At 43.8% G+C, this 27,135-nt stretch overlaps 1 protein-coding gene across 1 annotated transcript in view; it reads right to left on the bottom strand.

Moving 5' to 3' along the window:
• Positions 1-27,135, bottom strand: part of atf7ip2 (activating transcription factor 7 interacting protein 2) — a 144,840-nt gene that overhangs the window by 106,037 nt on the left and 11,668 nt on the right. The window contains exons 2-3 of the mRNA XM_072479815.1: positions 23,154-24,139; positions 7,350-7,495 (exon numbers count right to left, since the gene is read on the bottom strand). Coding sequence (XP_072335916.1) covers positions 7,350-7,495; positions 23,154-24,129 — 1,122 coding nt within the window. The 5' untranslated portion in view covers positions 24,130-24,139. The remainder of the gene's footprint in view (positions 1-7,349; positions 7,496-23,153; positions 24,140-27,135) is intronic.

Below are 27,135 nucleotides of genomic sequence, written 5' to 3'. Positions count from 1 at the left end.
ATTCAACAGAGGTCATAGGCGTTTTTAATCACAAAACAAGCTTTATTCTACGCATTTAGTTAACATTTTCATAAACGCATACAATTTTACCAACTACAAACATAAATACCCCACACAGCTACAGTAATCTATGTATAATCCTTAATGAATCCCTCTTTACCATTCCAATTTAATAACAAAATCCAAGTTTAAAAAAACAGTACCCCTTTTTAAAGGTGTGGCCCAGCACACAGCCCTCTTACTGATATAAGACTTGATATTGATACTCTTCTTTCCTGTCCAAACAGCAGGTCTGAATTCCTTCCAGAAAGCAATTATCTCTTAGTTATCAAGCAGTCTAGAAACAGCTTTTAAAATAAAGATGGAGAAATCTTTTTCAACCTGTGCAGTACAAAATCTGTTCCAACTCAAAACGAAAGTAAAAACTCAGAGCCACAAACCATCTCCAAACCAAAGTGAAAGTAAAACCAACTCCCAGATCCACCCACACAATTACATCACTGAAGCCATGTGATAAGACAAAACATTTCTTAAAGGGACACTCACATGATACAGACACACCATTATTCATCAGCTGCCATCCTGAAAAAGACCCCTCTATCCCCACTCTCTGCCTTCTGCCAGTCAGTCAATTCTCTACCGATGCCAGTATCGTATCCTGAAACACCATTTAACAACCTCCTATATGGCACCTTGTCAAAGGCCTTCTGGAAATCTAAATGGATCACGTCCATTGGTTTCCTTGGTCTAATTTCCTTGTTACCTCCTCAAAGAATTTGAACATATTTGTCAGACATGACCTCCCCTTGATGAAGCAGTGCTGACTGTCCTATTTTATCATGCAGTTCCAATTACTCCGCAATCTCATCTTTAATAATGGACTTAAAAATCTTACCAATGACTGAAGTCAGGTTAACCGGCCTATAATTTCCCATCTTCCACCTCCCTCCCTTTTTAAACAGGGGTGTTACATCAGCCATTTTTCAGTCCTTGACTCCAGCGATTCATGAAAGATCAGCACCAATGCATCCACAAACTCCTCAGCTATCTCCTTTAGAGCCCTGGGGTGTAGTCCATCCAGTCCAGGTTATTTATCCACGTTCAGACCTTTCAGTTTGCCCAGAACCTTCTCCTTAGTGATGGCCACTGGACTCACTTCTGCTCCCCGATTCTTCCGAGGTTCTCTTATCCCACTGATGTCTTCCACTGTGAAGACTGTTCAAAGTAACTATTCAGTTCCTCTGCCATTTCTTTGTTTCCGATTACTTCTCCAGCCTCATTTTCCAGTGGTCAAATGTCTATTCTTGCATCTCTCACTTTATAAAAAATTACTTCATGAAAAAACTCTTGCTATTGTTAGGGGCGAGGCTTTTCAGAACCCCAAAATGTATCATGGAGTTCAACCAACCTCTCCCTTTAATGGATTTGTTGCTTTTCCGAGCACACGGCTTTTCCCCTCGGTGTGGGATTACAATTATGGACACATGGGTTTTTAAACACAAAACACTGTTTATTCCATGAACTCAACTTAACATCTTAAATAAACATTGGATCTCTTAACATCCCTTACTTCAAAGATAACTCAGAAAATATTGCAACAGTAAATAATTCCTTAAAATGTTCCTTCAAACTTCCAAGAGATTTAACACCTTCAAATAGTATCACATCAGGTTAAAGGATATATATTTTTTCTGTAGAATGGCAAAGGCTGTCGCAAACTGGCTTTCTACTTTTAAACTGCTTTCAGCAAAACCAGCCAGGCACTTTTTAGCTGCTCTCAGCAAAACCTAACTGCAAAACTTGCAGCTCTCTGGAAACACACAGACACCGCTTTTAAACTGAAACTAAAAACCTGCAATGGCTGACCTAAAGCCCAGCCTCACCCACTCTCTGACATCACTGTTTTCTTAAAGGTACATTGCTTACACATCCATTTCTTAAAGACACTCTTGCATGACACTATCTTCTTTTATATTACTAGCCAGCTTAAACTCATTTCATCTATTTCCTCTTCTTCCCCCTTATTGCCCTCTGCTTGCTTTTAAAGGCATCCCAATCCTCTGGTTTCTCAATAATCCTCGCCAGCTTGTGTGCTTTTTCTTCTGCTTTTATGCTGTCCTTGACTTCTTTTGTCAGCCATGGATGCCTCTTCCTCCGCTGTGCCTCCTATCTTATATCTATCTCCCCTCAATTTAAAGCTATGTCCCCTCGTGCTAGACATCACCATCCGAGGAAAAAGGCTCTCACTGTCCACCCTATCCAATCCTCTGATCATCTTGTATGCCTCAATTAAGTCACCTCTTAACCTTCTTCTCTCTAACGAAAACAGCCTCAAGTCCCTCAGCCTTTACTCACAAGATCTTCCCTCCATACCAGGCAACATTCTGGTAAATCTCCTCTGCACCCTTTCCAATGCTTCCACATCCTTCCTATAATGTGGCGACCAGAATTGCACGCAATACTCCAAATGCGGCCGCACCAGAGTTTTGTACAGCTGCAACATGACCTCATGGCTCCGAAACTCAATCCCTCTACCAATAAATGCTAACACACCGTACGCCTTCTTAACAACCCTCTCAACCGGAGTGGCAACTTTCAGGGATCTATGTACATGGACACCGAGATCTCTCCGCTCATCCACACTGCCAAGAATCTTACCATTAGCCCAGTACTCTGTCTTCCTGTTATTCCTTCCAAAATGAATCACCTCACACTTTTCTGCATTAAACTCCATTTGCCACCTCTCAGCCCAGCGCTGCAGCTTATCTATGTCCCTCTGTAACTTGTAACATCCTTCCCCACTGTCCACAACTCCCCCAACTTTAGTGTCATCTGCAAATTTACTCACCCATCCTTCTACGCCCTCCTCCAGGTCATTTATAAAAATGACAAACAGCAGTGGCCCCAAAACAGATCCTTGAGGTACACCACTAGTAACTGGACTCCAGTCTGAACACTTCCCATCAACCACCACCCTTTTTCTTCTTCCAGCTAACCAATTTCTGATCCAAACTGCTAAATCTCCCTGAATCCCATGCTTCCGTATTTTCTGCAGTAGCCTACCGTGGGGAACCTTATCAAACGCTTTATTGAAATCCATAAACACCACATCAACTGCTTTACCTTCATCCACCTGTTTGGTCACCTTCTCAAAGAACTCAATAAGGTTTGTGAGGCACGACCTACCCTTCACAAACCGTGTTGACTATGTCTAATCAAATTATTCCTTTCCAGATGATTATACACCCTATCTCTTATAAACCTTTCCAAGATTTTGCCCACAACAGAAGTTAGGTTGTCTCTACTCCCCTTCTTGAACAAGGGGACAACATTTGCTATCCTCCAGTCTTCTGGCACTATTCCTGTAGACAAAGATGACTTAAAGATCAAAGCCAAAGGCTCAGCAATCTCCTCCCTAGCTTCCCAGAGAATCCTAGGATAAATCCCATCCGGCCCAGGGGACCTATCTATTTTCACACTTTCCAGAATTGTTAACACCTCCTCCTTATGAACCTCTAGTCTAGTAGCCTGAATCTCAGTATTCTCCTCGACAACATTGTCTTTTTCCTGTGTGAATACTGATGAAAAATATTCATTTAGCACCTCTCCTATCTCCTCGGACTCCAAGCACAAGTTCCCACTACTGTCCTTGACTGGCCCTACTCTTACCCTAGTCATTCTTTTATTCCTGACATATCTATAGAAAGCTTTAGGGTTATCCTTGATGCTACCTGCCAAAGACTTCTCATGTCCCCTCCTGGCTCTTCTTAGCTCTTTCTTTAGGTCCTTCCTAGCTAACTTGTAACTCTCAAGCGCCCTAACTGAACCTTCATGTCTCATCTTTACATAAGCCTCCTTCTTCCTCTTGACAAGGACACACAGTAGCTGTTCCTTGAACAAGCTCCACATTTCCATTGTGCCCATCCCCTGCAGTTTTCCTCTGCATCCGATGCATCCTAAGTCTTGCCTCATCGCATCATAATTTCCTTTCCCTCAGATATAACTCTTGCCCTGCGGTATATACCTATCCCTTTCCATCACTAAAGTTAACATAATCGAATTGTGGTCACTATCACTAAAGTGCTCACCTACCTCCAAATCTAACACCTGTCCTGGTTCATTACCCAGTACCAAATCCAATACGGCCTTGCCTCTCGTTGGCCTATCTACATACTGTGTCAGGAAACCCTCCTGCACACATTGGACAAAAATGGACCCATCTAAAGTACTCGAACTATAGCGTTTCCAGTCAATATTTGGAAAGTTAAAGTCCCCCATAACAACTACCCTGTTGCTTTCGCTCCTATCCAGAATCATTTCTGTTCCACTGTCTTCCCTGCTAAGCTCCCCTTTCAGTCAACTCTGGCCAGCTTATCCTTCATATCTTTGTAGTTACCTTTATTCATTTGTAATACGGTTACATCGGATTCCAGCTTCACCCTTGCAAACTGCAGGGTAAATTCTATTATATGGTGGTCACTGCCCCCCAGGGTTCCTTCACCTCCTTAAGTTCTCTAATCAGGTCTGCCTCATCACACATCACCAAATCCAGAATTGCTGGTTCCCTAGTGGGCTCTACTACAGCTGCTCCAAAGAAATCTTGTCGACATTTCACAAATTCTTTTTCTTGGGATCTGCTACCAACCTGATTTTCCAAGTCCACCTGCATATGAAGTCCCCCATGATTATTGTAATATTGCCTTTTCTATGTGCCTTTTCTTTCTCCTGATTTATTTTCTGCCCCACATCCTGAATACTGCTAAGGGACCTGTAATAACTCCCATCAGGATCTTTTTTCCTTTGTGATTCCTCAACTTTACCCACAAAGATTCTATGCCTTCTGATCCTATATTACTTGTTGCTATCAATTTAATTTAATTCCTTACTAACAATGTAACCCTGCCCCCTTTGCCCATCTGCCTGTCCTTTCGACAGGGCACATTTCCTTGGATATTTAGACCCCAGCCCTGATCCCCTTGCAGCCACGTCTCAGTGATGCCCACATCATCATACCAGCCAATTTCAACGTATGCAACAAGCTCATTTACCTTGTTTCATATACTGCGCGCATTTTAGGTACAGCACCCTCAGTCCTGCAGACTGTCTCCTTCTCATAGATTTGTCCCTTTTTTGCACTGCCTGAAGTTAGATTCCGGACACCTTCCGTAATCTGTTCTATCAATGGTCTAGAAACTTTACTAACATCTCCTGAGCCCATGGCCCCTTTACCTCGTTTAAAGTCCTCATCATTAATCTGCATTTCTACCTGCTCCTTTAACTTTGATTTTCTAATTCTCCATACAACTGATCCCCTCCTCCGCCCCACTATTTAATTTAAAGCCCTATCGACAGCCCTATGTATGCAATTCAGTAGGACTCTGGTCAACGGTATGATTCAGATGAAGACCGACCCATCGGAACAGATCCCTTTTCCCCCAGTACTGGTGCTAATTTCCCATGAATTAAAACCCATTTTCCCCACACATTTACCTCCTTAATCTTATTGACCGTATGTCAATTAGCTCAAGATTCATGTAGTAATCCTACCTTTTTGGTTCAGCTTTTTAATTAGCTCCTAGCTGTTCATACTCGCTTAACAGAACCTATCTCTGTTTTACCTACGCCGTTGGAACCTACATGGATCATGACAACTGGATCTTTACCCTCCACTCCCAAGTTCCTCTGCAGCTCAGATTTGATATCCCAAACCCGAGCACCAAGCAGGCAACACAACCTTTGGGATTCTCAATCCTGATCACAGAGAACAGTGTCAATGTCCCTAATTATACTATCCCCAATTAAGACTACGTTTCTTTTCTCCCCCCCCCCCCCCCAACTTGAATTGCTCCCTGTACCACGTAATTGTTGTCAGTTTGCTCATCCTCGCTACAGTCCCCGTTCCCGTCAACACAGGAAGCAAGAATCTCAAACCTGTTGGACAGGGACAAGCGGTGAGGCTCTTGCAATTCTATCTCCTGGATCCTTTACCTGCCCCACTCAGCCACACCGTCCTGGCGCTGACCACAGGCCGAATTTAAGTTAGTTACACTAAGGGGTGTGACTGCCTCCTGGAACACTGTCCAGCTAACTCTCCCCATCCTTGATGTGTCGCAGTCCCTGAAGCTCAGAATCCAGCTCATCAACTCTGAGCAGGAGTTCCTCAAGCAACCAACACTTACTACAGATGTGGTCACTGGGAACCACAATGAGGTCCACAAGTTCCCACATCACGCAGGAACAACACATCACTTGGCGCTCTCTATTTTATTTATTTAGTTTTTCAATTTGATTTTTAAGTAACTTTAAAAAAAAATCTATTACCTCAGTCTGGAAGCAATTTATAACCAGTAATTTAAAGTGGATTTTCAAATTCAACACAGCTTCTCCATGAGCTAATCAAATCACAGACTTCCTGTGATATCACTTTTCATTTTTTCCCCCCCAGTCAGAACAATCAGTGAAACCACTTACCTTCCCAGGCTGCTATTCGAATTTCTCCCAGTCTGCTCAGCTCCACCCCGCCCGTTACTACCAATTATAGCCCTTACAGATTATAAACTACAAAAAGCGTGCGTGCCTGTCCGAATGACTGCATGTGGGCTGAATGCTTGTAATAGTGTTCCTATTTTCCACAAGTTCAGTGTGCTCTTTCTTTGACTGGAAAATCTTATTTGATTGGCTCCTTGTTGGTTCACAGTTTAAATAGTCAAATACATTCTGATTTGGAAAGGCATATCCTTGTGAAAAAGAAACTTGCATCTTTGTTGTGACCAACCAAGGTTTAAAAAAAATCATTTAGATATGGACGTTGTTGGCAAGTCGAATTAAGGGGAGCTAATTCTTCACCTGCTCACGACATCTTTGAGACTTGCGCTCATTGACAACAATCTATGAGCCATGGTGTATATCAAATTAATTAATGCCAGATAAATTAGAACCAACATTCACCAAGTTCACAGTAGCAACCTAGCATTTTGTTTTAACCATTCCAATCCAATTAAAACTCACATTAACTGTGATAATAACAATAATAGCTTATCACAAGTAGGCTGCAATGAAGTTACTGTGAAAAACGACTAGTTGCCACATTCCGCCGCCTGTTCGGGGAGGCCGGTACGGGAATTGAACCCACGCTGCTGGCCTTGTTCTGCATTACAAGCCAGCTGTTTAGCCCACTGTGCTAAACCAGCCCCCCAGGCAGTAATGAAGACATTTTGTTAAAATACAACAGACCATTATAACATTTAATGAATCAAATATTTAGCCAAAATGATTCTTTAAAGCATTCTTTGGAAAAATACATTGGTCATCTAACCATTTTATAACATTTAATAAAAACAAAAGGTCACCTCATCCAAAGACATCTTCTTGGTAGTATCTGTACTTTGGATTTTGGAACTCAGATTAAAATGTTCACGTTTGTCACCTTCCAAAGTCTTGACTCGTTTGTTGGTGCTTCTTTCTTCACCTCTTGAATGGGTCCTTTTTTTTAAAACTTGAGGAAGGATTATAAAAATGTATAATTTTAGTGGATGTAATTTTTTCACTCATTAATTTAAAAACTATTCCTCTCATTTGGTTATTTTCTTTCTTGATTGCTGACAATACTTGGAGTCATTTTTATTCCAGATTTATGAACATTGTGATCACTGATCAAAAGCATCTAGGTCACTAAATTATTATATCTTAATCAATGAAATTCAGACTCATGTTAGTATGCAAAACATGCCGCTATATTACTGTTAACATGAGGAGTACTGGGCAAGAAACAAGAAAATCAATGCATTACTGTAATTATTAATAGGAAAAGCAAACGGGCATAGCAACCTCAAATGACTTAGTAATAATAATAATAGTTCGTCACAAGTAGGCTTAAAATGAAGTTACTGTGAAAAGCCCCTAGTCACCACATTCTGGTGCCTGTTCGGGGAGGCTGGTACGGGGAGTGGCCACATGTGCTTTCATCACAGGAGGATACATCTCATGAATATGCAGCATTACCAGATAGAGTCATAAAATAATTCAGTTTATTTCATTACATCAACACGCATTCTATTCGTCTTTCATTTGCTTTGTAAGCAACTAGCTGAAGACCTCTCTACAGATGTTAGTAGTACGTTTTCTGCATAAACAGCAAGTTTAAATGACCAAATATGAAATAGAAAGTTTATTACATAGAATTGCAAAAACGGAGATGCTTTCTGTTCTTCAAATGGAAAGTTTCACCCGCAGTCTGATGAAATTGCTTACCTGACTTGCAGCGGATTACCCAACAGCACTCCTCTGTGCTCCACTGATGAAGTCGCTCCTTCTTGTGGGTCTTCTTACCAGAAAGAAATCAAACAGTCCAGACTCTTTTGCCACTGTTCTCATTTGATGAAATTCTGAAAATTTATGTTGCTGACCTCTGTGCGTAGTATCCAGTTGGGAATACTTAATAGTGCTGTAGTAATGTTTGGTACACAGTGCCAAATTACAAGAAATTCTGCATCCAACTGTGACGGATGGATTAAAATGCAGGCCAAAATAATCAATTTTGGACACAAGAAGAATAAGTCAGAGTTTTTCAATGGTGAAAAGTTGAGAACTGCCGAGGTTAAAAGGATTTAGGAGTCCATATACACATATCATTAAAGAGTAATTGGGTACAAAAATGTAATCTAACAGAATGTCAGCTAGAAACTAAGGAGGAGGAAGTTCTACAACTTTAGGTAAACTACATTTAGAGTCTTGGGGCAAAATTAAATTTGAAAAATGTCTTAAGTTCATTTGTGGCGGGTTTTTCAGGGATTTTCGCAGTTAGCTCTGCTGGCATGTTCCCCACCGCTATCAACGACACTCAAGTCACTTTTTTGGGTCCTGGGGTGTTTCTCACCAGTTTAGCCCACACATACCATTTTTTTCAGTACTGGGAAGCTGAACTCAGATTGGGCCGTCGTTTTGATAGGGTGCCCCGATCTCGATTGCATGTCCTCCATACCCATGTGCAAGGTGACCCCCCCCACTCATGGGCACTACCCTACACCCTCGCCAAGTGAGGACATCCCGTTATGGGGTCAGCCCTCTTCAGGTCTGTCCCTCCTGGACCCTTATCCATCACCCCCACACCAATCTCCCAGAGGCCCTTATTTACCTGCCATGTACTCTTTCTCCCCCCCTCCCCACCTTTCATGGCCATGGCCCCCCTCAGGCCCTGATCCTTGGCTGTACCACCTGGGCACTGTTGCACTGCCACCCTGACAGTGCTGCTGCAACTTGGCAGTGCCATCCAGGCACCTCACCAGCTGGGCAGTGGGGGAAGTCCAGGGGACCACCCTACACTATCCATTGTCCCTCCCACGGGCCTCCGATGGCCCAGGAGACCCCCCCCCCCTCCCAGTTGACTTTCCACCTGGACAACATTTGTGTGGACCAGAACTGAAAGGCGCACGGCTGCAGCCTCCCTGGGAAGGCTGGTAGATCCCAGGAGGCCAGTAGATCCCAGATAAGCTCATCTATGTAGGTTTGAATCCTACTTTGGAATGCGCCGTTTGGTCACGCGCCTTTTTGGCCGTGCTTCAGGTTCCGACGCCTTGCAGGACTTGGGTAGATCCTGCGAGGCGTGAAGGCTGCTGGAAAGCCCGAGAGAGGCCTCTCCGGGGACCTATCGGTCACGTTGTGCTCTTGCTCGAGTGCAATGCAGCCACAAAACCGCATCCTACAGCCCAAATTTTCTAGCTATTCAAATCTCTGTTGACTCGGCCGTACAAGATGATCCTGCTGGCGGGAGGAGTCAGGATATCTCACCCGACACCTGGAGGAGTGCTACTACTAGTAACACACCTTAGAAAGGCTATATTGGCTTTGAAAGATTAGCGCAGATTCACCAAAACTGGGACCCCCAAGGATGAGATTATGAGGAGAGGCTAGGCTTGAATCCCATGGAATATACAAGGTTTTAAGGGTGCTTTGATGATGTCTTGAGGATTTTAAAAGTAATTGTTTGTAAACGGTTTCTGCTTGTGTAGGAGTCCAAGAAAAAGGGAAAGAAGCCATTCAAGGGAGAATCTAGCATACTCTTCACACACGGGTGTTAAGTGTGGAAATGTTTCCAAAAAAAAAAAAGATGCTAGATTAAGTTAATAATTTTAATTTCAAGATCAATAGCTGTATGAAGACATAGAACATAGAACAATACAGCGCAGGACAGGCCCTTCGGCCCATGATGTTGCACCGAAACAAAAGCCATCTAACCTACACTATGCCATTATCATCCATATGTTTATCCAATAAACTTTTAAATGCCCTCAATGTTGGAGAGTTCACTACTGTAGCAGGTAGGGCATTCCACGGCCTCACTACTCTTTGCGTAAAGAACCTACCTCTGACCTCTGTCCTATATCTATTACCCCTCAGTTTAAAGTTATGTCCCCTCGTGCCAGCCATATCCATCCGCGGGAGAAGGCTCTCACTGTCCACCCTATCCAACCCCCTGATCATTTTGTATGCCTCTATTAAGTCTCCTCTTAACCTTCTTCTCTCCAACGAAAACAACCTCAAGTCCATCAGCCTTTCCTCATAAGATTTTCCCTCCATACCAGGCAACATCCTGGTAAATCTCCTCTGCACCCGCTCCAAAGCCTCCACGTCCTTCCTATAATGCGGTGACCAGAACTGTACGCAATACTCCAAATGCGGCCGTACCAGAGTTCTGTACAGCTGCAACATGACCTCCCGACTCCGGAACTCAATCCCTCTACCAATAAAGGCCAACACTCCATAGGCCTTCTTCACAACCCTATCAACCTGGGTGGCAACTTTCAGGGATCTATGTACATGGACACCTAGATCCCTCTGCTCATCCACACTTTCAAGAACTTTACCAGTAGCCAAATATTCCGCATTCCTGTTATTCCTTCCAAAGTGAATCACCTCACACTTCTCTACATTAAACTCCATTTGCCACCTCTCAGCCCAGCTCTGCAGCTTATCTATATCCCTCTGTAACCTGCTACATCCTTCCACACTATCGACAACACCACCGACTTTAGTATCGTCTGCAAATTTACTCACCCACCCTTCTGCGCCTTCCTCTAGGTCATTGATAAAAATGACAAACAGCAACGGCCCCAGAACAGATCCTTGTGGTACTCCACTTGTGACTGTACTCCATTCTGAACATTTCCCATCAACCACCACCCTCTGTCTTCTTTCAGCTAGCCAATTTCTGATCCACATCTCTAAATCACCCTCAATCCCCAGCCTCCGTATTTTTTGCAATAGCCTACCGTGGGGAACCTTATCAAACGCTTTGCTGAAATCCATATACACCACATCAACTGCTCTACCCTCGTCTACCTGTTCAGTCACCTTCTCAAAGAACTCAATAAGGTTTGAGAGGCATGACCTACCCTTCACAAAGCCATGCTGACTATCCCTGATCATATTATTCTTATCTAGATGATTATAAATCTTGTCTCTTATAATCCCCTCCAAGACTTTACCCACTACAGACGTGAGGCTCACCGGTCTATAGTTGCCGGGGTTGTCTCTGCTCCCCTTTTTGAACAAAGGGACCACATTTGCTGTCCTCCAGTCCTCTGGCACTATTCCTGTAGCCAATGATGACATAAAAATCAAAGCCAAAGGTCCAGCAATCTCTTCCCTGGCCTCCCAGAGAATCCTAGGATAAATCCCATCAGGTCCCAGGGACTTATCTATTTTCAGCCTGTCCAGAATTGCCAACACCTCTTCCCTACGTACCTCAATGCCATCTATTCTATTAGCCTGGGGCTCAGCATTCTCCTCCACAACATTATCTTTTTCCTGAGTGAATACTGACGAAAAATATTCATTTAGTATCTCGCCTATCTCTTCAGACTCCACACACAATTTCCCATCCCTGTCCTTGATTGGTCCTACTCTTTCCCTAGTCATTCGCTTATTCCTGACATACCTATAGAAAGCTTTTGGGTTTTCCTTGATCCTTCCTGCCAAATACTTCTCATGTCCCCTCCTTGCTCGTCTTAGCTCTCTCTTTAGATCCTTCCTCGCTACCTTGTAACTATCCATCGCCCCAACTGAAACTTCACACCTCATCTTCACATAGGCCTCCTTCTTCCTCTTAACAAGAGATTCCACTTCCTTGGTAAACCACGGTTCCCTCGCTCGACGCCTTCCTCCCTGTCTGACCGGTACATACTTATCAAGAACACGCAGTAGCTGATCCTTGAACAAGCCCCACTTATCCAGTGTGCCCAACACTTGCAGCCTACTTCTCCACCTTATCCCCCCCCAAGTCACGTCTAATGGCATCATAATTGCCCTTCCCCCAGCTATAACTCTTGCCCTGCGGTGTATACTTATCCCTTTCCATCATTAACGTAAACGTCACCGAATTGTGGTCACTGTCCCCAAAGTGCTCTCCTACCTCCAAATCCAACACCTGGCCTGGTTCATTACCCAAAACCAAATCCAACGTGGCCTCGCCTCTTGTTGGCCTGTCAACATATTGTTTCAGGAAACCCTCCTGCACACACTGTACAAAAAACGACCCATCTATTGTACTCGAACTATATCTTTTCCAGTCAATATTTGGAAAGTTAAAGTCTCCCATAATAACTACCCTGTTACTTTCGCTCATATCCAGAATCATCTTCGCCATCCTTTCCTCTACATCCCTAGAACTATTAGGAGGCCTATAAAAAACTCCCAACAGGGTGACCTCCCCTTTCCTGTTTCTAACTTCAGCCCATACTACCTCGGAAGAAGAGTCCCCATCTAGCATCCTCTCCGCCACCGTAATACTGCTCTTGACTAGCAGCGCCACACCTCCCCCTCTTTTGCCTCCTTCTCTGAGCTTACTAAAACACCTAAACCCCGGAACCTGCAACATCCATTCCTGTCCCTGCTCTATCCATGTCTCCGAAATGGCCACAACATCGAAGTCCCAGGTACCAACCCATGCTGCCAGTTCCCCTACCTTGTTTCGTATACTCCTGGCATTGAAGTAGACACACTTCAAACCACCTACCTGAACACTGGCCCCCTCCTGCGACGTCAAATCTGTGCTCCTGACCTCTATACTCTCATTCTCCCTTACCCTAAAACTACAATCCAGGTTCCCATGCCCCTGCTGCATTAGTTTAAACCCCCCCAAAGAGCACTAACAAATCTCCCCCCCAGGATATTTGTGCCCCTCAGGTTCAGATGTAGACCATCCTGTCTGTAGAGGTCCCACCTTCCCCCCAGGATATTTGTGCCCCTCAGGTTCAGATGTAGACCATCCTGTCTGTAGAGGTCCCACCTTCCCCAGAAAGAGCCCCAGTTATCCAAAAATCTGAATCCCTCCCGCCTGCACCATCCCTGTAGCCACGTGTTTAAATGCTCTCTCTCCCTATTCCTCATCTCACTATCACGTGGCACGGGCAACAACCCAGAGATAACAACTCTGTTTGTTCTAGTTCTGAGCTTCCATCCTAGCTCCCTGAAAGCCTGCCTGACATCCTTGTCCCCTTTCCTACCTATGTCGTTAGTGCCAATGTGGACCACGACTTGGGGCTGCTCCCCCTCCCACCTAAGGACCCGTAAAACACGATCCGAGACATCACGTACCCTTGCACCTGGGAGGCAACATACCAAACGTGAGTCTCTCACGCTCCCACAAAATCTCCTATCTGTGCCCCTGACTATAGAGTCCCCAATTACTAATGCTCTGCTCCTCTCCCCCCTTCCCTTCTGAGCAACAGGGACAGACTCCGTGCCAGAGGCCCGTACCCCATGGCTTACCCCTGGTAAGTCCCCCCCCCACAAATATCCAAAGCGGTATACTTGTTTCTCAGGGGAACGACCGCAGGGGATCCCTGCACTAACTGCTTTTTCCCAGTCCCTCTTACAGTTACCCACCTATCTCCAAACTTTGGTGTAACTAATTCCCTGAAGCTGCTATCTATGACCCCTTCTGCCTCCCGAATGATCCGAAGTTCTTCCAACTCCAGCTCCAGTTCCCTAACTCGGTCTTGGAGGAGCTGGAGATGGCAGCACTTCCTGCAGGTAAAATCAGCAGGGACACTAACTGCATCCCTCACCTCAAACATCCTGCAGGAGGAACATTGCACTCCCTTCCCTGCCATTCCTCTAACTTTCTACCAAGATCTGGCTTTTAATAAAATTAAATTTTTATAAAAAATAATAATATAATAAAATATGGTACTTACCACAGACCAATGGGTTTTATTATTAGGTTAGAGGAGGAGGGTGGGTGGGAGACACTACACGTGTAGTGTCTCGGGTTTCCTCTCCACCAGAATTTATTGGTGAGGGTCTTCCCAGACGTCCGCGGGTCGACTTCCTGTTCCCGCCTAAAAAACTAATTAAAAAAAAAAAACTCAGCTCCTGCTGAAATTGACTAACCAGCCAGCTCCACTCCCGCCGAAATCGACTGGCCTGCCCCTGCAAAGACAAGTGCTTTTAAAGGTTGACTTACCTCCCAGCAACCTCCTTCCGCAATGCTCCCGCTGAAACTGACTCACCAGCTGTTCTCACGCCGAAATCGACTGGCCTGCCCCTGCAAAGACAAGTGCTTTTAAAGGTTGACTTACCTCCCAGCAACCTCCTTCCGCAATGCTCCCGCTGAAACTGACTCACCAGCTGTTCTCACGCCGAAATCAACTGGCCTGCCCCTGCAAAGACAAGTGCTTTTAAAGGTTGACTTACCTCCCAGCAACCTCCTTCCGCAGTGCTCCCGCTGAAACATATGGAGCCAAGGTAGGTGGATGGAATTAGGACGCAGGACAGCCATTGTCCAATTGAATGATGAACAGACTCAAGAGGCTGAAATGTCTGCTCCAGTTCCTGAACAAAGTCAAAAATCTACCCTTTGTTTATTTGATGAACTTTAGCTTGCAACAGAATTCTGCAACAATGTTACGAAATTAATGGGATGTCAACGTTAATTTTGTCTATCCAAATCAATAATTCAAAGTAACTCATGTTATGTTCACAGAATCACACAGAAGAGGCCCTTCAGCCCATCAAGTCTGCACTGACACATGAAAAACACCTGACCTAGCTAATCCCATTTACCAGCACTTGGCCCATAATCTTGAATGTTATGACGTGCCAAGTGTTCATCCAGGTACTTTTTAAAGGATGTGAGGCAAACCGCTTCTACTATCGTCCCAGGCAGTGCATTCCAGACTGTCACCACCCTCTGGGTAAAAGGTTTTGCCTCCCTCTCCCTCACACCCCCCCCCCCCCCCCCCCCCCACAAACCTCCTGCCCCTCACCTTGAATTTGTGTCCACTCGTGACTGACCTTTCAATCAAGGGGAACAAGTTCTCCCCATCTACCCTGTCCATGCCCCAAATATTCTTGCATACCTCGATCAGGTCTTCTCTGCTTCAACGAGTTCAGTCTCCTCTGCTCCAACGAAAACAACCCAAGTCTATCCAACTTCTCTTCATAGCTTAAATGTTCCATCCCAGACAACATCCTGGTGAATCTCCTCTGCACCCACGTCAGTGCAATCACATCCTTCCTACAATGTGATACCCAGAGCTGCACACAGTACACCAGCTGTGGCCTCCTCCAGCTATGGCCTCACCAGTGTTCTATGCAACTCCAACATGACCTCACTGCTTTTGCAATCTATGCCTTGATTGATAAAGGGCATGTGTCCCATATGCTTAACACCGTATTAACCTGCCCGTCTGCCTCTAGAGAACTATGGACAAACACACCAGAGTCTGTTTGTTCCTCAGAACTTCCCAGTGTCATGACTTTTATTGAATACTTCCTTGTCAAATTATTCCTTCCAAACAAACCCAAGACATTCAACCTCAGTTAACCACCCAGTCAATCTTTGTGTCACCTACAAACTTATTGATCCTATCCCTCTCCCACATAAACATCTATGATGTTTATATAAATGAAGAATAATAGTGGGCCCAACACAGATTTGTGTGGTACGTCACTGGACATTGGCTTCCAGTTACTAAAACAGCCGTCTGTCATCACCCTCCGTCTCCTATAACTAAGCCAATTTTTAATTAAATTACCCTGCATCCCATGTGAATTTGCCTTCTTTATTAGTCTCCCACATGGGATCTAGTTGATTGTTTTTCTTTTTCGATGAGCGTCTTTGAGCTCTCCTTTTACCTGACTGAATCAGGGTAACAGGAGGGAAATCATGGTAGCGTTTTGGTTGCAGGCTACTGCTTTTTCACTTATCAAACCGCTAGGCCACTAGGAAATACAGATGGTCTGAATCTTTATGTTACAGTGAACAGCCAACTGCTTAGATGACACCATGGCTGCCTTGTGTAGTCCTGGTCACTAAGGCAGGAGGAAAATATTAATAGGCAAGTATCAGCACAAAAAAAGATCAAAAATGCATACCTTCAATGCAAGACAAAAAGGTCTAAAAAAATTACTTGCATAAAGAGGGATTAACACATGACTCAAACAAGACAAATGGTCTTGCTCATCCATATTTATCTTGCGATTTCAACTTTTATGACTGAGGAAGAGGAGGGCAATGGAAGGAGAAGTAGCATTATCAAATAAAACTGGCAGAACAACGATAGAAGAGATTGAACTGTGCAGTGAGTTGCCTGTGATTCCCATGAGCTCCCATGTTACCAAAAGACAGAGCATCCTCTGTAGCTGTGTAGTAGAAAGGATTGTTGCTTCCCAATAAGTGGCCTGGGAAAATCAGGTTGGTAGTGGATCCCAAGAAAAGGAATTTATGGAATGTCCAAGAGATGGTTTTTTGGAGCAGCTTGTGACAGAGCCTACTAGAGAACAGGCAATTCTGGATTTGGTGATGTGTAATGAGGCAGACTTGATTAGGGAACTTAAGGTGAAGGAACCCTTCTGGAGCAGTGATCACAATACAATAGAATTTACCCTGCGGAAAAGCTGCAATCAGATGCAACGGTATTACAATTAAATAAGGGTAACTACAAAGACATGAGGGAGAAGCTGGCCAGAGTTGATTGGAAAATGGAGCATAGCAGGGAAGACAGTGGAACAGCAATGGCGTTTTTTTTGGGGGGTTATTAGGTAGGCACAACAGAAATTCATCCCAAGGAGGAAACATGCTAAGGGGAGGACAAGGCATCAATGGCTGACGAGGGATGTCAAGGACAGCATAAAAGCTAAAGAAAAAGCATACAAGGGGGCGAGGATTAGCGGGAAGCCAGTGGATTGGGAAGCCAAAAGCGAGCAGAGGACAACTAAAAAAGCAATAAGGTGGGAGAAGATGAAATAGGAGTGCAAGCTAGCTAGTAATATAAAGGAAGATAAGAAGAGTTTTTTTCAATATATAAAAAGGTAAGAGAGAGGCACAAATAGACATTGGACCACTGGAAAATGTGGCTGGAGAAGTAATAATAGGAAACAAAGAATAGCAGACGAACTGAATAGTTACTCTGCATGAGTCTTCACGGTGGAAGACACCAGTGGATGCCAGAACTCCAGGAGAACCAGGGGGCAAAGGTGAGTGCAGTGACCATTACGAAGGAGAAGGTTCTGGGGAAACTGAATGGTCTGAAGGTGGATAAGTCATCTGGAACGGATGGACCACACCCGGGGTGGAGTGGGCAAGCACCCTCAGTGGAGACTGGACGTGGGGCTGCTAGCAGATGAGGTGTGAGAGTAGGCGAGGGCCACTATTTGGGGCTATGTGAAGCTGAACGATATGGGTGGCATCTAAGGCAGTGGTCAGGGGGAGTTTATATTGATCCGGGCATACTGGGATAATACGGAGCGGGCAAGAGATGGCTAGGTTGGTGCGTGAGATCCTGCAGGTGGATAGGAAGTACTCGGAAGCCCCGGAGGTTGGGTTGTTGAAGGAACGGCAGAAGCACCAGATGGAGTTCGGGTTGGTGTCTACGGGGAAGTCGGTGGGGCAGTTACAGGGAGCCGGGGGGCAGTGTATGAATATAGGGAAAGGCGAGTAGGATGCTGCCTCACCAACTCAGGAAGCAACGAGGGAGATCGCAAAAGTGAAGGATGGGAGAGGAAGGGTGGTTTTGGACCCAGTGGGGGTGAATGGGGTTTTTGAGGAATTTCATAAGAGTTTATATGAAGCGGAGCCTTTGGCTGGGGGAGGGGGAAATACGGCAGTTCCCCAAGGTGGAGGAGGACCTGGAAGAGGGGCTGGGGACAACCATTGGACTGGTGGGGGTGATGGAGGGTTTAGGGATGGCCCCAGGACCAGATGGTTCCCGGTAGAGTTTTATAAAACGTTTTCAGGGGATCTGGGGCCTCTGCTGGCAAGGGCATTCAATGAGGTGAGGGAAAAGGGGGAGCTTCCTCCTACTTTATCGCAGGCTTTGATATCCTTAATTTTGAAGATGGATTAAGACCCGCAGCAGTGCAGGTCCTACCACCCGATATCGCTGTTAAATGTGGATGCGAAACTGTTGGCAAAGCTCATGGATTGAGGATTGTGTGCTGGGGTCGATAGCCGAAGATCAGTCGGGGTTTACAAAGGGGAGGATCAGTCAGGGTTTATAAAGGGGAGGCAATCTTGTCGGCAAAAGTTAGGCGCTTAGTGAACGTGATAAAGATGTCTTCGGAGTGACAAAATGTGCAGGTAGCGGTCGCTATGGACGCAGAGAAAGTCTTTGACCGGTTAGATGGGAATATCTGTGGGATGTCCGGAGACGTTTCGGATTCGGGCAGGGGTTTGTGGATAGGGTCCAGTTGCTACATAAGGCACTGGTAGCGAGTGCAAAGACAAATCGGGAGACTTTGGGATATTTTGTATTACATCGTGGGACAAGGCAGGGATGCCCACTCTTCCCGTTGTTTTATGCATTGCCGATAGAGCCACTGGCAATGGTGCATAGACCGTCAAGGAGTTAGAAAGGGGGGGGGTGGAGCACAGGGCCTCACTCTTCGTGGATGATCTACTGCTCTACACATACATATCGAAACTACTGGGAGGTATCGGGGGGGGGGGGGGGTTTAAATGAACATTTCAGAGGAATTTGGCCAGTTTTCTGGATACAAATTAAAATGTGGAAGAGTGAGGTTTTTCCGATCCAGGCAAGGGGGCAGGAGAGGAGGTTGGGCTGAGGTTTAAAGTGATGGGGATGAACTTTAGGTACAACTACACAAATTGAATTTGGTGCGGTTGGACGTGCTGCGTTGGCACTGGCGGGGCAGACCATGAAAATGACTGTACTCCAGAGGTTCTTATTTGTTTTCCAGAACCTTCCGATCTTTATTCCAAAGGCGTTTCTCAGAAAAATCTATGCTTTGATCTTGGGGTTTGTGTGGGTGGGGAAAGCTTCACGGATAAAGAAGTCCTCTTATGGACTGATCGGATCTCTTCACTTCTCTATTGAACAGTACTACACTCCTGTGTGATCCACCTGATGCTTGTGTTTATGTATTTACATTGTGTATTTTATGTTTGCCCTGCCATGTTTGCTCTACTAGTATTTTCTTTTCACGTCCGGAATGATCTGTTTGAGCTGCACACAGAACAATACTTTTAACGTACCTTGGTACAGGTGACAATAAACCAATTTAATCCAATCCAATGGTGCTGTTAGAATGGGGACGCAGGAGGGGACAGACTGGCCTTGCCAAACGTAATGAAATATTGCTGGGCAGTGAATATAGCCATCGTTAGGAAGTGGATAGTGGGGGGAGGATCGGTGTGCATGGGAGAAGTTAAACTGAAGTGGGAGGAGGAACTGGGGAGAGAAATGGAGGAGGCTTTCAGGAGAGTGAATGCATCCTCTTCATGTGTTAGGCTTAGCCTTATTCAATTTAAAGTAATCCACAGGGCGCAAATGACAGTGGCCAGGAACAGCAGGTTCTTTAGAGGGGGTGGAGGATAGGTATGGGCTGTGCATGGGAGGCCCACGAACCATGTCCACATGTTTTGGGCATGTCCGAAGCTGTAGGGGTTCTGGCAGGGATTCGCTGATGTAATGTCCGAGGTGCTAAAAGTGAAGGTTGCCCCGAGTCCAGAAGTGTCGATTTTCGGAGTGTCGGCAGACCAGGGGCGAGAGGCCATCGTTTTAGACTTTGCCTCCCTGGTAGCCCGGAGACAGATTTTGATGGGAGTGGAGTGACTCGGGATTGCCGAAGCCGGGGGTGTGGGTGAGTGACCCCGCGGAATTCCTTAGGGCTGGAAAAAAATCAAGTTTGTTGAGGGGGTCAGCGGGGCGGGTTTGCCCGGGAGGTGGAAGCTGTTTATTGACTCCTTCAAGGATAGTTAAGATGTCAGCCAGGGAGGGGAATGGCAGGGAGTTTGGGGTGCTATTTATGTTATAATAAATTTAAAAAAAAAAAAAACAAATATTCAAAGGCTCGGTTTTCGTCCTTTTGAGGAAGAGAGTCAAAATTCACGATACTCAAGAGGAAAACATTCTCAATCTCGGTCTTAAATTAGCACCTCGTTATTTTTAAAGTGACCCCAGTTCTCGACTCTGACAAGAGAAAACATCCTCTCCACTTCTAGCCTGTCAATACGCCTGAGGATCTGCAGTTTTGATCGAGTCACCTCCTATTCTTCTAAACTCTAGTGGATACAAACCCAACCTCTCTTCACAAGGCAACCTGCCCATTCCTGGTATTGGTCGAGTAAACCTTCTCTGAACTGCTTCTAACATATTTACATCTTTCATTAAATAAGGAAACCAATACTGTACTCAATACTCCAAATGTGGTCAGAAGCAGAACCACCCTACCTTAGCAATCAATTCCCCTCATAATAAATTATAACATTCAATTAACTTTCCCAATTACTTTCTGTACCCGAATAGTAATTGTGATTCATGCACTAGGACACCCCGATCCCCTCTGCATCTCAGAATTCTGCAATCTCTCACCAATTAGATAATAAGCTTTTTTTATTCTTCCTGCCAAAATGGACAATTTCACATTTGCCCACATTATATATACTCCATTAACCAGACCTTTGTCCACTCACTTAACCTATCTAGATCCTTTTATAGCCTCCTTATGTTTTCTTCACAATTTACTTTCCTATCTATCTTTGTGTCCCTTCATCCAAGTCATTTGTATAAACTGAAAAAGTTGAGGCACAGCACTGATCCATGTGGCACACCACTCGTCACACTCCACCAACCAGAAAAAGACCCATCTATGCCAACGATGGTTCCTGTTAGCTAGACAATCTTCAATCCATGCCAACATGTTACCCTATACACCAGGAGTGTTTATTTTTCGCAATAATCTTTGCTGTGGCACCTTATCAAATGCCTTCCAGAAATCCAGGTGTAGTACATCCACTGGTTCCCTACAGCACATGTAACTCCTTCAAAGAATGCCAATAAACTGGTTAAACATGATTTCCCTTTCACAAAACCATGTTGATTCTTCCTGATTGCCTCGAAATGTTTCTAAATGCCCTGCTGTAATATCTTTAACAATGGCTTCTAATATTTTCCCTCAGAGATCTCCGGCTAACTGGCCTTAGTTTTCGGCTTTCTGTTTCCCTCCATTCTTAAATAAAAGGAATTATATTTGCTATCTTCCAATCTAATGGAACCTTCCCAGAATCTCAGGAATTAAAAAAAGTTAAAACCAATGCATCAATTATCTCATTTGCTACTTCCTGCAAGATCTTAGGGTGAAGTCCATCGACCCAACAATTTGCTCAATACCACTTACCTAATTGTAATTTTCCTTAGTTCCTTCAACTCCTAATTCACAGCTATTTCTGGGATGTTACCAGTGTCCTCTATACTGAAGACAGATGCAAAATACCAATTTAATTAATCTGCAATAGCCCTACATCCATTCCAATTCCCCAAAAAAACATTCCATAGGACCAATTCTCACTTTGTTAACTCTTTCCTTATTTAAGTAGCTAGAGAAACTCTACTGCCCATCTTTATATTATTGGCTAGTTTTTTCTCGTACTCTAGTTTTTCCCTTATCAATAAATTAACTTTTCATTTATGCCACCTTTGTCCATCTGATTTTTCCCAAACGATATGTAGATTAAAATCCCCCATCATTGCAGTACTTTTCTGACAAGCTACCATTTTCTCTTATTTATTGTCTGTCCTATAGTTACACTTAACCTATCTGTACTGTACTCCCACAAGTGACTTCTTTCCTTTATAACTTCTCAGGTCAACCCAAACTGCTTCTATATCCTGGTTTCCTGAACTTGGGCCAACCACCTCACTTGTATAAATACCATCATTAATCCCTCCACCCGTCTGGTTCTTAACTTCCTGCCCATCCTAAATGTCACATATCCTTCAATATTCAGGTCCCAATCTATGTCATCCTTTGGCCATGTCTCTGTAATAGTTATCAGATCATATTTATTAATTTCATCTGTTTTGTTTAGAATGCTACATGCAATCAGATACAGGTCCTGGAGTTTTAGCCTTTTATTATTTTTGCAACATCTTTCCTTATCTGATTTACCCTTAGATTTGTACTCTGTCCCTTCCTGTCACGGTCTGTTTAAAATTTCCCTAAAGTGTGTTTTATATGGCCACGAAGGAGTCCACACCAAGCTACCAAAGAAACTTAGTTTGTTTACAATAACTGTTATATACATCACATGGTAAATCCCAGCTGCATCTGCCTTGCCAGTGCCTAACTGGCCATTTTATACATCAAACTAGACATTGTTCAGAGTCTCCCCGCCCCCTTACTCTGCAAGGTTCATGGGGAAGTCAATTGTTCCCAATTATAACAATATCCATCTCTCTTGCCTTGTCTCTACACTTTGGATATACCACATCTTCTCAAATTCGATCCCTTGCCCCGCATTATTTAGTTTTAAGCTCTCTCCACCTCCCTGTTATGCGGCTCGCTTGAACATCAGCCTTAGTAAGGTTCAGGTGCAGACTGTCCCAATGGTACAGATCCCACTTTCCGCAGTACTGGTGCCAGTGCCTCATGAACGAGAACCCACTTCTCCCCCACCTATCTTTGAGCCACAAATTTATTTCCCTAATCCTATTTATCCTATGGCAATTTGCACATGGCTCAAAAGTAGTGACATTTCAGCTGGAAAAATCCACAAGAGCCATTCATGGAAAGAGAAATTTGTTTTTACCTCCATTTATGAGAAAATCAACTAACAGAAACAAACTATCATTTTCATGTTTGAGAAATTAAACGTCACCAGCCATAGAATTCTAAAATTCCAGTTTACTCACCAGAGCTTTTCACCTCCTTTAGTATAATTGGGCCGCATTCAATCCCTTCTTGACAATCAGTCAGAAATTTGGATCCATTAATCTCTGATTGCTCTTCTACTTTAAGGCATTTTGAAATATAGGAATTTTGAATTCCATTTTGCACATTTTCTTCAACTTTGTTATTTACATTGAAAGTAACACGTGGTGCGGACAAATGCACGTTACACATGTTCTCCGGTGCCTCATTGGACATCTTTTCTAAAATAGGACCAATGGAATACTTTATTTTCTTCAGGTTACTAGTTTTATCACTAGGGTTGGAGGAAACAAATTTAAGATCTTCAACATCAATAATACGAAGAACTGGCTCAATATTCCACTTCTCATCTAAACTGATAGACTTCACATAGTTCTTTCGGTTCAGTAGTTCAGGAATCTTAGTTGAATTGGTTTTAGAAGTTTTGTTGAAGTCTTCTGTTAATACATACGAGGAAATGCGAATGGCATTACCATTTGTAGCAATTATGTTTTGATCAGCAACTTTCGAAGGAGAGTTTAAAGCCTTTCTGAGCAAACCAATATTCTGATGCTCCCTTTGCTGATAACAAACAAGGTGACCATTGGATTGAATGTCTTCCTGATTTTTAAAAATGGTATTCTCAACAGGTTTTTCAGCCACACAAGTGTCAGATAATGCTTTTGACTCGCCCTTAACATCATCTTTGCTATAAATTGAACTCTGGCTTAGCTCAGGTGTTGGAAGTTCGCTTTTCGCGTGACTTAAAATATAGTGTTTGTCAGGTTTGCTACCATCGATACATTCCGCATCCATGTCCTGCAAATGGTTTTCCTGATTATCAGATTCTTTAAAGGGTTGGACATTCCCACTGTGAGATCTCCTTCTGTGTAATGCTTCCCACTGCTTGCGGTCACTTGCTCTTAGTGTTTTCTTTGCTCTGAAAATCTTCCTTGGAGCAATATTTGTAACATCCATATCTGATTATCTACAATATTTAAAAAGCAAATTGGATTATATTAATATCTTCAGTATTCATAATACTGAGTGCAATATAACAATTTGTAGAACAGTAGAATTGCACTAATTGTGCAAATTTTCAGCATGTGCCCAAGATATCTTTGATGAATAAGATAACTACATGGAGCACTGTGACAAATGGAGGAGTTTAGGAATAATGGATTCTAAATATTGGGACAATGCAGGGGTTAAAAGCCTCATGTTATACGGTGTTTAACTGCGGTGGTCATGTTTAAAAAAAAAAAAAAAAATCTGTTTTGTAAGCCTGGGTGCTTTGAGGAGCGAAAAGGTGAAACTGACCAAGAGGACTGAATTTGTCAGCCTGGGCTAATGCACTGTGATTTAACTGTGGACAGTCCCTGGGGAATTAATGTGCTTTCAGTCCCTGGAAAGTGAATTGGTTTCAGCTTGGGAAGATGATGTCATGGCTGGGATGGAACTAAGAGATTCAGAGTGAGATTTTTCCGAAAGCCTTTGGGAGAAAAGAGTTGAAGTATGATCTGGCAACCCTCGTTTTGAACACAAGTAAAAACAATTCTCCCACAGTAGGAGGCTTAAAAAAAAAAGAGTAATAATATTTAAAAGCAGAGCAGTCTTGGCTGAAGACGGGGCGGCACCGTAGCACAGTGGTTAGCATTGTCGCTTCACAGCTCCAGGGTCGATTCCTGGCTTGGGTCACTGTCTGTGCAGAGTCTGCACCTTCTTCTAGTGTCTGCGTGGGTTTCCTCCGGGAGCTCCGGTTTCCTCCCACAGTCCAAAGACGTGCAGGTTAGGTGGATTGGTCATGATAAATTGCCCTTAGGTGACTAAAGGGGTTGGGTGGGGTTGCTGGGTTACGGGTATGGGGCAGAGTTGTGGGCTTAGGTGGGGTGCTCTTTCCAAGGGCCTGTGCAGACTCGATGGGCCGAATTGCCTCCTTCTGTACTGTAAATTCTATGTTCTATGTAAGACAAGGAGAAGGCTGAAACAACCCAGTTGAAGCAGCTATTTGAAGACACTGAGCCAGAGTCTGCAGGGGTTCTAACCGGGGCCAAATCTGTTCTGCAAAGCAAGTAGTACTCTATGCCCTGATGGTTTGAGAGCTGAATGTTTATTTTCTTGTTATTTAATGGGGAATTGCGTAGTGTTACGTGGTAATTGTAAGCTGTTCTTTGTGAGTGTGAAGTTAAATAGTTTATGTTTGTACTCTAATATTAAAGTGGTTTTAAAATACCAAATCCCAATTTCTTCATGCAATCATTCCTGAGGGGAAAAAAAAAAATCTTTCTGCACAGTCTTCGGTCCAGTATCCGAGTCACTGTTGGGGTCTGTCCTGCAATCGTATTAAGCATGCACCCAAATTCAAATGGATTCCAAATAACCCCATCAATAATCCCTAAGCATTTTTGATTTGGTAATTTAGATTTGTTTTTAAATTCAGTCATGGTTTTTGGGCATTGCTGGAAAAGCCCATTCATATCTGCCTTTGAGAAGGTCGCAGTAAGCCACTGTCTTCAATTACTGTAGTCTGTGTGGTGTAGGTATATCCACTGTGTTGTTAACAAGCAATTTTAGCTGTTTTTAAAATCGGCAGCAAATGCAGAGAAAACTCTTGCTAGAATGAGGCTCCTGAGCCGCACCAGGTGATGTTTAACGCAGTTGACCGCAACAGCGCAATCCATTGTCTTACAAAATGAAAGGATGCCCAATTAAAAAATGGTGTTGTTAGGGAGGGAGATCCACGATATTGATTCAGTGGCAGTAAAGGAACAGTGTTACGGGCCAGGGTTTAGAGAACCCTAAAGCATGTCATAAGAGTTCACCGGACCCATAACTTTGAATAGATGGTGGTTATGGGGAAGCACAAGGTCCTACTTTACAGGTGCGGTGCAACAGAGAGCTAAAGTATGTTTAAACAAAAACAATGTTTATTCTATGAATCCAGTTAACATTTTTAAACACACACAGGAAACATCTCAGCAACTATCAACTCAAACACTCCCCCCAAAGAATACAATACTCTAGAAGTAACCCTTAATCTTTCCTTGCAACACCCATAAGACAAATACCCTCTTTAACAGAGATCAGGCTTAAATTCTCTACTGAAAGCAGTTATTACTTTTAAATTAGCAAGTGATTTGAAGACATTCCTTTCACACAGAAATAAATCAGAGTGACACCTGGTTTTGCTGGATGCAGCTCCCAATCTGCAAAACAAAACCAAACACACCCTGTAGCTGCTAGCTCAAAGCGAAAGTAAAGCAGACAGACAGCCCAGCTCTACCCACACTGACATCACTGCAGCTATTTGATAAACACCCATTTCTTAAAAGGTACTCTCACATGACACCTCCCCGCAAGAAAAAAAAATAAACCATCAACTTCAGGATGGTTTCATTTTTCACCTTTTTACTTTCCTTTAAGAAATATTGACAGTGAATTTACGTTTTTTTAACAAAACAAAACACGCAAACATTATAATAAGTCCATTTTAGTTCTTCCTCCTCCAACCGGAATCCTTGATAAGACAGTCTTTTTGGACAAGAAGGTCTCTGCACGTTCCATCCATTTCCCTACGCCTCGGCATTTCTCTTTATAGTCAGATACTTTAGTTCAATCTGATCACAGAGTCCCTTGTAATTCTCCAACACAGGAGCATTGGTTATCACAGCCTTTCGGACTTCAAATGCCTGTTGAAACGCCGCTGTCCACTGAATTTTTTGACGTTTCTTCAGCAAGTCCATCAGTGGAGCAACCACGCTGCAAATATTTGGCACAAATGTTCGATCAAATACACATGCCAAGAAATCGCATTATTTCCCTTTGTGTCGAGGGTATTGGAAACTCCCCAATAACTTTTTGTTTTCACATCCCGTGGGACCATTTGACCCTGTCCGATTGTATGGAAAGTGACTTGGACTTCTCCAAATTCACTTTTGGCTCGGTTTACTACCAAACCCACATCCTGAAGTCGATTGAATAACT

This window comes from Scyliorhinus torazame, chromosome 17 (assembly GCF_047496885.1).
Source record: "Scyliorhinus torazame isolate Kashiwa2021f chromosome 17, sScyTor2.1, whole genome shotgun sequence".
NCBI classification, from domain to species: domain Eukaryota; kingdom Metazoa; phylum Chordata; class Chondrichthyes; order Carcharhiniformes; family Scyliorhinidae; genus Scyliorhinus; species Scyliorhinus torazame.
The sequence above is the reverse complement of the archived record's forward strand: the minus strand, read 5'-3'. Positions and strand labels throughout refer to the sequence as shown.